Genomic DNA, 12,458 nt, shown 5'->3' on the forward strand with positions numbered 1-12,458 from the left:
TTGGCGGTTACGGTTACCATGGTAACGCTCATTTAAGCGATTCAAACCGCTGAATATGACAAAAGTACAAGCATTAAGCCAAAGTATATATAATTTATATGTAATATATGTCATTAAAACATTCGGTGACTTACCTCATCTATTTATTTTCCATAAAAAGACAAAAGATTTGTAATTTATGCGAAACTTGTAACGCGCTCATCCGTCCTGCGGAGGGAGCACGCCTCACTCACTCACACAAACACGCCGCTGTTTCCGGCGGAAGTGCCGCAGGCTGACAGTTAACTGTCGTTATTCGAGCACAACAGACGCGCTAAAGACAAACAACAGATCAAGCTCGTCCTGAGATCATCATGAGTGTGTTGAAAACATGGCTTCAAAACCAGAGCAGCTGCTGATTGTTGTTTCAGTTCTCGAAGGTAAGAGAGAGATTTGTTTGTGTGTGACTCCTGCAGTAAAATCAAAGCGAATGCAGTATTATACTGAGAATTAATGATTGTGATTTTGTCATAGTAGTCACCAGTTGTTTTCGAGGCTTGACACGCTTATTAATTATAGTTAAATATGTGTTTGTTGACAGATATGTCACTAGTAAGAGTTCCGAAAAGTAACGTTGCCATGGTAATATAATGTTTTCGGTGTAAGTAACGTTACCATGGTATTCTCTACAGTACTTAATTAGAGTATCACGTATATATCACAATATATGATTATGGTAATCGTTTTATTTTTCAGGATTCACAGATGAAGCATTTATTTGAAATAGAAATATTTTGCGACATTATAAATGTCTTTACTGTCACTTTTGATCAATTTAATGCGTCCTCGATGAATAAAAGTATTAATTTCTTTTTTTAATCGAACTTACTCCACACTTTTGAATGGAAATGTATGACAGTTTCCACAGAAATATTGTGCGGCACAACTGTTTTCAACATTGATAATAATCAGAAATGTTTCTCGAGCAGAATATTATACTGATTTCTGAAGATCATGTGACACTGAAGACTGGAGTAATGATGCTGAAAATACAGCTGCGCATCACAGAAATAAATTACAGTTTAACACATATTCACATAGAAAACAGCTGTTTGAAATTGTAATAATATTTCACAATTTTACTGTTTTTATTGTATTTTTGATCAAATAAATGCAGCCTTGATGAGCAGAAGAAACGTCTTTAAAAGACATGAGAAAACTTTTCACGGCTAGTGTATATTTTTTGTTATCTTGTATATTTTTCTCATTATAATCACTGCAGCTCAATGTTTATGGCTCTTTTACAGTATATACTGTTGTTCAAAAGTTTGGGGTCAGTAAGATTTGTAATGTGTTTTAAAGAAGTCTCTACTTTGCATTTATTTGACCAAAAATACAGAAAAAACTGTAAAATTGTGAAATATTATTCTAATGTAAAACAGCTGTTTTCTATGTGAATTTGTTAAAAAAATTTATATTTTGAATAAACGCTGTTCTTTTTACCTTTATTCATCAAATAATCCTGAAAAAGTATCACAGTTTCCAAAAAAAATATTAAGCAGCAAAAACTAACATTGATAATAACTGAGCATATTAGAATGATTTCTGAAGATCATGTGACACTGAAGCGCTTTGACGGAGAGACGTTGGCCACAGACCCCGTCGAACACAAAGAGCAGCCGCCGTTCTGCACTGAGCTGGCCTGGGAGCTCGACCGCAAGACGCTGCATCAGCACCGGTGAGTTCTGCTCGTCACATGATGCTCATCCGTCAGCGCCTCTCTCTCACTCAGCGTCGTCTGCTCCTCCCACAGACTCCAGAGGACACCCATCAAACTACAGTGTTACGCCGTCGACTCCGGCACGTCTGCGAGGGAGTGTGTGGGATACATCGTCCTCGATCTCAGATCACTGCAAGAGATCAAGCAGGTCAGATCGTCCGCTTGCTGCTTTTGAAGTCTCTTGTGCTCACCAAGGCTGCATTTATTTGATCATAAATACAGTAAAAATGTGAAATATTATTACAATTTAAAACAGCTGTTTTCTATGTATATTCACATAGAACACAGCTATTTTAAATAGTAAAACTATTTCACTATTTTTAGTGTATTTTTGATCAAATAAATGGTGAGCAGTAAAGACTTCTTTCAAAAACATTAAAAATCGTACTTATGTGCGTGTCACAGAAGGTTGAGTCTCATTAGCCGACTTGATTTTTTCGAAAGCTTTGGCTTTTCTGAAAGTCTTCTATGTGTTCTTCAGGCTCCTAAATGGCATCCTTTACTCAGTAGCAAGTACACGAAACTGAAACCTGCTCTTCTGATCAGCATGATCTTAGAGAACGACACCAAACCAACAGCTGAGCAGTTCAAGGCAAAGAAAGCTCCACCGAGGCCAGGTACCTGACGCTCTTTCTTACGCTGATGCACACCTCTGATCTCTTTGTGCCGTTGTTTTCCTCCCGTTCTCTGCTTCTGTTGATGCGCTTCAAAGCTTCTACATGCATGTTTGTGTCTCAGGTCAGTGCTGGTTCGGTTCTGTCAGGCGTCGTTATTAAAATCAACATGAAATCTAAAATGTACTTGATGCTGGTTATTAGTATCTTCCATTCAATTATTCCAGATAATAAAAAGTGTCTAAAATTATTGTTTTTGAAAAATTTCACCAAAATGTAATAACTTTCTCCACTAAAACAACTTAACTAAAATAATTAAAACATGTTTGTTAATTGAAATAGATATTAAATGAAAAAAAATAAGTTCCCTTTTTAAGTTGGAGCATTAAAATTACTAACTGGTTTGCATTATGTAATGGCAGGTGTATTTTGATGCTGAAATGGTATTTTGTCGTTTCTGAGGTTTTTGGTATTTATTAATTTATTATGATTTTTTAAATGTTTTTCTGAATTAATGTATTTTGATATGCTGAAATGGGATCTTGTATGTTCTGAGATGTTTTTAGTTATTTATTTTTCTCTCTCTCTCTTAAATAGTTTTTTTTATTGATGTGTAATTCATATTTTATGAAAAGTTGATAAATATATTGGCAAAAAAAAAGAAGCTAACTAGAAAACAAAAATGAATTTGAAATCAATTTAAATCTAAATAGTAATATAAAATAAATAAAAATGACAAAAATAATTACAAAAAATTAATCTAAATATTTATAATCGGTATAATAATTGTTAGTAATTGTATAATAAGATATTACAGTAAAACCTCATTCAAAAAATAAATAAACAATAAAACCATATATAAATGACACTAAAGCAACACGGATGAGCTATTGGTTATTGTTAATATTAACTAGTAGTCTTTGTTTTGGGCTGTGTTTTTAGGTGATGTCCGTGATGTGATGAACCCTAAACGAGTCGTGAGTGTGGTTCATGTTAACGCTAATGATTATTTTGTTAATGAAGTCACTGTGAACTCTAGGCTCTCCGGCGCTGGTTCCTCTGGACTCTGGTGAACTCAGGCCTATTTATTTTTCTCTCTCTCTTAAATAGTTTTTTTTTTTTATTGGTGTGTAATTCATATTTTGTGAAAAGTTGATAAATATAATGGTAAAAAAAAAAAGCTAACTGGAAATAAATAAAAACAAAAACTGAATTAGAAATAAATTTAAACCTAAATAGTCATATTAAATAAATAAAAATTACAAAAATAATTACTAAAAATTAATCTAAATATTTTCTTATTACAATAAAAGCTAATTCTAAAAATAAATAAACCTTTTCTGAAATTTTTTTTTTATTGGTGTGTAATTCATATTTTATGAAAAGTTGATAAATATATTGGCAAAAAAAAAAAAAAAGCTAACTAGAAAACAAAAATGAATTTGAAATCAATTTAAATCTAAATAGTAATATAAAATAAATAAAAATGACAAAAATAATTACAAAAAATTAATCTAAATATTTATAATCGGTATAATAATTGTTAGTAATTGTATAATAAGATATTACAGTAAAACCTCATTCAAAAAATAAATAAACAATAAAACCATATATAAATGACACTAAAGCAACACGGATGAGCTATTGGTTATTGTTAATATTAACTAGTAGTCTTTGTTTTGGGCTGTGTTTTTAGGTGATGTCCGTGATGTGATGAACCCTAAACGAGTCGTGAGTGTGGTTCATGTTAACTCTAATGATTATTTTGTTAATGAAGTCACTGTGAACTCTAGGCTCTCCGGCGCTGGTTCCTCTGGACTCTGGTGAACTCAGGCCGGTTCTGAACGAGGAAGAAGGCTTTCATCAGATCGGACCTGAAGATGTCTGCGCGTAGGTGATGTCCGTGATGTGATGAACCCTAAACGAGTCGTGAGTGTGGTTCATGTTAACGCTAATGATTATTTTGTTAATGAAGTCACTGTGAACTCTAGGCTCTCCGGCGCTGGTTCCTCTGGACTCTGGTGAACTCAGGCCGGTTCTGAACGAGGAAGAAGGCTTTCATCAGATCGGACCTGAAGATGTCTGCGCCGACATGTTTGTGCTGTCGGTAACGGTTGCGTTTGCTACTAAACTGGAGCAGGTGAACAGAGCTGCCGTCGTATGTCTGTGATGGGGCTGGACGATATGGCCAGAATATATATCACGATATATTTCTTCATTTCGGTCGATGCGATATAATTCCGATATCGATATGAACTCTATTGATCTGAAATAGAAATATTTTGCAACATTTATAAATGCCTTTATCATCAGTTTTAAGCATCCTTGCTAAATAAAAGTATTAATTTCTATAATTTCTTTCCCAAAAAAAAAAATGATAGTGTTGTTGCTGGAGACGGGCTTATTATTAAAAATGCAAACTGATTCTCTGCCAGCAGGAGGCGCTTTGAGAGTGATGGAACTAGCGGTTCGTATCACGATACATATTGATATTAGATTATTGTCCAGCCCGTACATATTCAGTGCGCGCAGTGACTAAACGACACATCTTCCTGCTCTTCAGTTGATCTCCAGCTCGACTAAGCTGTCCAGCGAGGGCGCAGAGTTCTTCTTCTATTACACTCTGTTGGGGAACGACGTCACCAGCGAACCTTTCCAGAACCTCCTCAGTCCGAACTTCGAGCCCGAGCGAGCGTCCGTCCGCATCCGCAGCAGTGAGCGAGTCCTGCGGCTCTTCCTCGCACAGCAGCCCTGTCTGCAGGTCAGCACGGATCTCTGATAGACCTCAACACATCTGCACAGATTTATCACACTGCTCGTTTTCTCTGTCTTTGGTAGGGCTGTGATTAAAAATTTTAATCTGATTAATTGCATGATGTGCTAGTTATAGATAGTTAATCTAGATAATCGCACATCAGTATTGGCTGAGAAATGTGGGTTATCTGTAGCAGCGAAGGATACACCTCATGCATCCTCCGAATTCCTGTGAAAGAAGGTCGCATTCGAAGGTCGCATTCCGAGTGTCCTACTTGCTTTTCTGAAATGAGACAGCCTCGATGACGTATGCAGCCTTCGAATGCGACCTCCGGAGGGCGCAGCCTTCTAAATGACTCGATTCATTCAAAAACACTGACTCGTTCAGTAACGAATCACTGCTGTGTGTTGATCAGAGATGCTCAACAGTTCTGCTGTGGGCTATTTTCATTTGTGAAACTGAGCAAAGCAGACAATATTATGTCTAAAATATAAATTTTTTGTATAAATCACTATCACATTTGCAGTGGTGCAGATATTGGGGAGAAGCAGCACTCTTGCTGGTGTGATATTGCTAAACTGTATCATATGTGACCCTGGAGCACAAAACCAGTCATAAGGGTCAATTTTGTGAAATTGAGATTTAAGCATCATCCGAAAGCTGAATAAATAATATTTCCATTGATGTATGGTTTGTTAGGATATCAAACATTAAGTTTTGATATATTTACGGTAGGAAGTTTATTAAATATATTCATGGAACATGATCTTAATATCCTAATGATTTTTGGCATAAAAGAAAAATGTATAATTTTGACCCATACAATGTATTGTTGGCTATTGCTACAAATATACCCCAGCGACTTAACACTGCTTTTGTGCTGCAGGGACACATATGATATAAACATAAGAGGCTGATTTATTTTGTGCACTCATATCTTGAATTTTAGGCTCATATCACTGCATTCTGGACGGGGCGCCACATTAAATGCATTAATCATTTTAACATGTTAGTTTTTCCATAATTAATCGCACCAAATGAACATGCCCTAGTCTTTAGTAACAGTGATGCATGTTCAGTATGTGTTTTGCACACAGATCCATCTCTGCTGTGGAAAGCAGTCTCTCGGCAGCACTGACGTCAGTCTAGCCGGGTTAATGACGAGCAGCGCTGATCTGACTAAACGTCCCGCTATTATAGAGGGCGCTTTCATCCTGCAGCCCCTGAACCGAGTGAAGCCCAGCCTGCGGTGTGTCCCGCCGGACCTGCAGCCGACTGTGAGCGTGTCTGTGACACTGAGAGCCGAAGATATCAACAATCAGGTCTGATCACATGCAGAGTTAAACAACTGTTACTGGAAATAAAATCAACTTTCACTGAAGTTAAAATACAAGTCTCAAACTTTAGTTGCCAAGGCAACATTTCTTATTTTCATTTAGTTTAACTTGGCGTACTAAAATAACTAAAACAAAAAAACTATATAGACATATAAAAACAACTAATAAAGATCTTGTAGTTTCTGAGGTGTTTGGTATTTATTAATTTTTTTTGTCTGTTTTGAAATGTTTTTCTGAATTAATGTGTTTTGATATGCTGAAATGGGATCTTGTATTTTCTGAGATAATTTATTATTACTAATTTATTTATTTTTCTCTCTCTCTTAAATTGTTTTTCTGAATTAATGTTTTTTATTGGTGTGTAATTCATATTTTGTGAAAAGTAGATAAATATATTGGTAAAAAAAAATGCTAACTGGAAATAAATAAAAACAAAAACTGAATTAGAAATAAATTTAAACCTAAATAGTAATATAAAATAAATAAAAATGACAAAAATAATTATTAAAAATTTATCAAAATATTTTCTTATTACAATAAAAGCTAATTCAAAAAATAAAATTAGAATACAAATTTTAACTAGAAATAAAATTACAACCGTATAAAAATTAATTCAAAATATTTATGAAAACTATAATAGTATCTCAATGATCCTAAAATAGCATTGATCATATTCATATGTGATATTTGAGGCTTTTTGCTTTTTGACATTTTCTTGCACTTTTAAAACAAATGTTCATGAAGCAGGATTTTTCTTAATCTTATAAGAGTTTGATTTATTATGAGCAGTGTTATTAATTAGGTTTTATTTTTATATTTTCTGTTTTCATTTTAATTTTAGTTACAGATTTAGTCATTTTATTGTGTGTTTTTGTTATTTTAATAATTTTTTACATATGTCTATATAGTTTTTATACATTTTTCTTTCAGTAAACTTAGTTAAACTTAACGAAAATGAGAAATGTTCCCTTGGGAACTAGCTGAAAGTTTTTTTTTATTTTTTTTAATATATTTTATTTCAGTTAAAGTTTATAATAATTTTTTCAATTAATGAAAATGTTTTTATGGTTTTATTTAATGCCTCTACTTTAAACAAAAAATTCCGTTTTATTCTAGCTTAAAGCATTCTTTTTTTTTTTATCAACACTTGAATATAGGTATGTTTCATAAAAATGCATAATTTTGAGTAAAAAGGTGAGAAAATCACATTTTGATCAAAAACTACATCTGGGTAATATTCAGTACGATTATCAAAGCATAAATCCAGTAAATCGCTTCCATCAACACCTCCAAAGCTTGCACAGACATATACCACTTCCCGGATCAACATTTTACTCTGTAACATTATGCAGTTTTCATTTATATGCTGTCTATTGCTGATGATCACATTATTTTTCATATGCATCTGTTTACATAAGAGATCGCTCGTTTCTCCGTCCTGTTCACAATTGTTTTTGTTCGGGAGGTTTTGTACTCATTCAGATGTGTAATAGCACCCCCGAGTGTATAACAGTGAAAACACGGAAAGCTGTAAAAACTCGTCTTTGGCGGGGAAGCGTTTTCTTGTAAAATACGAGATAACTCGTCAATGGCGGAGAAAGAGTTAAATAACTCTGACTGTGAAATCAAAACTTCCTCCCCAGACCAAAAATAGCATTTATGACCTCCAAAAAAAACTTAATCTTATTAAGGTCACAACTCTAATCTCGCTAACCTATGATAGTCAGTGATAGTCAGTTTTCAGCAGCTTGGCAGGGAGGTTTTTTTGTCATTTCGCATGTGTTTATGTAGTGTGTAACCAATCATTTATTTTTTGGTGCAAGAAAGCTTTGCTAACACCGAAGGTTGATTTGTAATGGTACAAATGTTTAGATATGGTGCATTTAATAACTATTGTCCTTTATTATTTTATTTTTTCGAAATTACTCGTCATCCAGTTTTTTATATCGACTATGCATTCCGTTAGTTTTTCAAATTGATCATATCGATCACAAGTGCAGTATGGAGTACCTCAAGGCTCAGTACTAGGGCCGTTACTTTTCACGCTTTACATGTTACCCTTGAGAGATATCATCAGGAAACACGGTGTTAGCTTTCACTGTTATGCTGATGATACTTAGCTCTATATTTCTTCGCGGCCTGGCGAAACATACCAATTTATTGCTTTATCTTTTTTCTTAAACGCTGTTCTGTTGAGTTCTAGACTCAGGATGGTGTTGTCTGTATAGTTTGTTACTGGTTACGGCCTTTCAGTGTTTTTAACAGGCATATTTTTGTAAACAGCTGGAAGTACCCATTGAGAATGGACCTAAAACTCCAGTGAAGAAAGGCCCCGTTCCAGCCGCCCGTCGTGAACGTCCCTCAGAGGAGCCCAGAGCCCTTAGGACCCCATCACCGGACCGGCCTCTCCGGTCTCCAGACGCTTCTCCTGAGCACCAGCACTCTGAGAGCGAGGCCGAGAGTCTGTGCAGTGATATCAGACAGGCCCCGCCCACAGCGCATGACAGGCAGGCCCCGCCCACAGTGCACAACAGACAGGCTCCGCCCACAGCGCATGACAGACAGGCCCCGCCCACAGCGCACGGCAAGTGTTCAAGCACATGTAAAATATATCGATATTGAGCCCCTCTCCGATACTTGTATATTCCTAGTGTATTGTGCACAATTCAACGACATTAAAGTTATTAAAATTAATCCAATGTATACAGAACTAGGGCTGCACGATAAATCGCATGTGATTATCATGCGCATCTTGTCAGTAAAGCCGGTTCTGTGATTAGTAGTAAATCATCATCATGTGCTTTCAGATGGAGCGGCATTTACTACACAGAGCCATAGTTCACTGACAAGCTACGCAATATCGCGCTCATAATCACATGCGATTTATCTTGCAGCCCTATACAGAACTGTGCAGAGAATAAAAGTAATGTGTGTGTGTGTGTGTGTGTACATATATAATAGTGGTTCTCAGTTCCAGTCCTGGTGTATCACTGTCATAAACTTCATTTCACCCATATTTTGACATTTTATTTCAAAAAAGTTATTTGAAACATTTAAGTAGACACTTATTTTTTATTATGCTTTGTGTATATAAAATCACTTTTGTAAATTTTAATGCGGTCACCAGACTGGGATGTCTATGGAAGCCCGTTTGTGACTTTTTATCTCACAATTCTGACTTTTTTCTCAGAATTGAGTTTAAATCTTGAAAATGTGACTTTTCAGAATTGTGAGATATAAACTCACAATTCTGAGAACATGTCAGTCTTTTTCCCCCCTCAAAATTGGACTTTATATCTCACAGTTCTGAGAAAAAAGTCTCATTCAGTTCAGACTGGAAACTCATAGCTCCTTAGTAATCATTAAAATGCGATTTGTGTCCCTGCAGCACAAAAGCAGTGTTAAGTCGCTGGGGTATATTTGTAGCAATAGCCAACAATACATTGTATGGGTCAAAATTATACATTTTTCTTTTATGCCAAAAATCATTAGGATATTAAGATCATGTTCCATGAAGATATTTAGTAAATTTCCTACTGTAAATATATCAAAACTAAATTTTTGATTAGTAATATGCATTGCTAAGAACTTCATTTGGACAACTTTAAAGATGATTTTCTCAATATTTAGATTTTTTTTGCACTCTCAGATTCCAGATTTTCAAATAGTTGTATCTCAGCCAAATATTGTCCTATACTAACAAACCATACATCAATGGAAAGCTTATTTATTCAGCTGATGCATATGATTAAAAAAAATTGACCTTTATGACTGGTTTTGTGCTCCAGGGTCACATATTTCTTATGCTATAGCGCTGTGAATGCAGTAGCAGCGGATGTGTGACTGTTGAAGCATGTTCTTTCAGATGCACCTGTTGTCCCAGATGTGACTGAAGCTGATGCTGCAGACTCGTCCGTCTCTGTTTCTGCACCGAAGATCTCCATCCCTGCGTCTGCACATCACTACTGCTTCTCCCTGGACCTGCGCAGCATCCGAGACCTCAGGACCAGCTTCCCCATCAACTGCGTCCTCCGGTGACTCACGCTCGCAGCCTGAGCTTCGACACGCAGCTTTAGCATGTTCCTGCTCGTGTCCTAACGTGTATCTTTCCCCAGATACGCTTACCAGTTCTTCGGCAGCGCGGCTCCCATCATGACGAGTCCAGCGGTGGAGGTGAAGAAGAACACGGAGGTGTTTCTGCCGCAGTCGTACTGCGCCTTTGATTTCGCCGCTTTACCCAATCAGCTTCAGGACACTTTCCTCAGGTGAGATCAGACCTTTAACCCTATTAAACAGAGATTAAACTACGGATTTCCATCAGTTCATAAAGACAGTCACTTGGTTCATTCCTGAATGATTCAGCCGTTCGAACGAATCAATTGAATGAATGATTCAGTGATAAAATCAGTGACTTGTCGCCACCTGCTGGCGGAGTTAGTTTCATTTTTAGCCTATAATTTCAGTCAGGAGCGCTTGTCCTCCTAATTAAAAAATTTAGGAGCACCTTCTGATCAATAATCAAAAATTCTGATAAAAAAATTAGCCTTCCTTATTATACGAGGTGACATTTGACTCCTTAAAGTGACTTACAGGAGTATTTTCTTTTTTCCTTTATAATGGCATCATTTTCATCTGTCAAATTCAAAGATTTATGTTTACAATCTTTTTTAAATTTCTATTTAAAACAATATAATAATAAGTAGAATAAGACAACCAAGTTACCAATCATATGAAAGTAGTATTAATAAATTAATTTGTACTACAGAGGTGGCACAGAAGAACACAAAAGTGGCTTGTAGGTACATTTCCAGACGTTTAATGAGGCTCAGAGGTGGCATGAGTGCAATTAAATTCATACATTCATGTGGAGATTAATGTTTTAAATATAAAATTAAATGATTTAAATAACTGAAATTATAGGCTAAAAATAAAACTATATCCGCCAGCAGCTGGCAACAAGTCACTGATTTTATCACTGAATCATTAATTCAATTGATTCGTTCGAACGGCTGAATCATTCAGGAATGAATCAAGTGACTCTCTTTATGAACTGACGGAACACTTTAATCCCTGTATTAAAGCTACTGGATCATATTTGATATGTGAAAGTCTCTAAATGATGTCGCACACAATCTAATGCATGTCTTCTGTCTCTGATTGATAATTTAGACTCTTTTAGTGTAACTGTACAAACGTCCAGTTTCTGCTCGAGCTTCTCGTGTCAAATCTTGACTGATTTTTATCAACTGTAGTAATATTTCCAGATGAACACTTACTGGACTGAAGCAGCTCAGCTTTACTTGATTCTCCATCAATCATGTTTTAGAGTCTCAAATCTGATCCTCAGGATCTTTTGAGGAGCGTTTGTTTCCAGAAGCTTTACTTTCACTGTTCCTCAGCGGAGGAATGATCTTCACAAGCCTCCAGAACATCTCACATCTTCTGAGGAGCCTTTATTTATTCAGCTCTCAATCACTGCATTATATATTTGGAGCATTTACATCTCATCTTACTGAGACAGATTACTGGAGATATAGAGCGACGACTGATATTTATATCATGTCAGTATCTGCTGTACTGTTATAAACATCTCATTGATTTACAGCACAAGCATCAGAATTATCAACATCTGCACCAAATACATAGTTTTGCTCAGTTTGAGTCGTTTTTCCTCCATATTCTCACTGTATCAAGCCATAAAATCTAGGGCTGGGTTTTGACACAAATTTCACGATTCGATTCTCATTCACAAGCTTGCGATTTGATTACCGATTCGATTCAATATCGATTATTTTGGGGATATATATCGGGTACAGTACATGCCAAATTTTCTCAAGGAAAAAAAAAATCCCTCAACTAATGCTGTAAAATATACATGAGAGTCAGCTGGTACTACATTACTATAATATTGAAGGTTAAAATTAATGTAAAGTTTTTACAATAATAAAGTTACAGTTACGTAATAATATTGCTACTTCAATTCGTTTTTTTGA

The 12,458-nt window shown here is 35.6% G+C and overlaps 1 protein-coding gene across 1 annotated transcript in view; it reads left to right on the forward strand.

Annotated features, from left to right (window-relative positions):
* The first annotated feature begins 370 nt into the window (after positions 1-370).
* cep120 (centrosomal protein 120) overlaps positions 371-12,458 on the forward strand; it is a 25,441-nt gene continuing 13,353 nt past the window's right edge. Inside the window, exons 1-10 of the mRNA XM_016535740.1 lie at positions 371-419; positions 1,591-1,717; positions 1,793-1,907; positions 2,241-2,376; positions 4,365-4,513; positions 4,937-5,134; positions 6,226-6,450; positions 8,749-9,049; positions 10,331-10,499; positions 10,581-10,730. Of these exons, the coding sequence (XP_016391226.1) occupies positions 371-419; positions 1,591-1,717; positions 1,793-1,907; positions 2,241-2,376; positions 4,365-4,513; positions 4,937-5,134; positions 6,226-6,450; positions 8,749-9,049; positions 10,331-10,499; positions 10,581-10,730 (1,619 nt within the window). The remainder of the gene's footprint in view (positions 420-1,590; positions 1,718-1,792; positions 1,908-2,240; positions 2,377-4,364; positions 4,514-4,936; positions 5,135-6,225; positions 6,451-8,748; positions 9,050-10,330; positions 10,500-10,580; positions 10,731-12,458) is intronic.

The sequence above is a fragment of the Sinocyclocheilus rhinocerous genome, unplaced genomic scaffold (genome assembly GCF_001515625.1).
Source record: "Sinocyclocheilus rhinocerous isolate Xijiao unplaced genomic scaffold, SAMN03320098_v1.1 scaffold2531, whole genome shotgun sequence".
NCBI classification, from domain to species: domain Eukaryota; kingdom Metazoa; phylum Chordata; class Actinopteri; order Cypriniformes; family Cyprinidae; genus Sinocyclocheilus; species Sinocyclocheilus rhinocerous.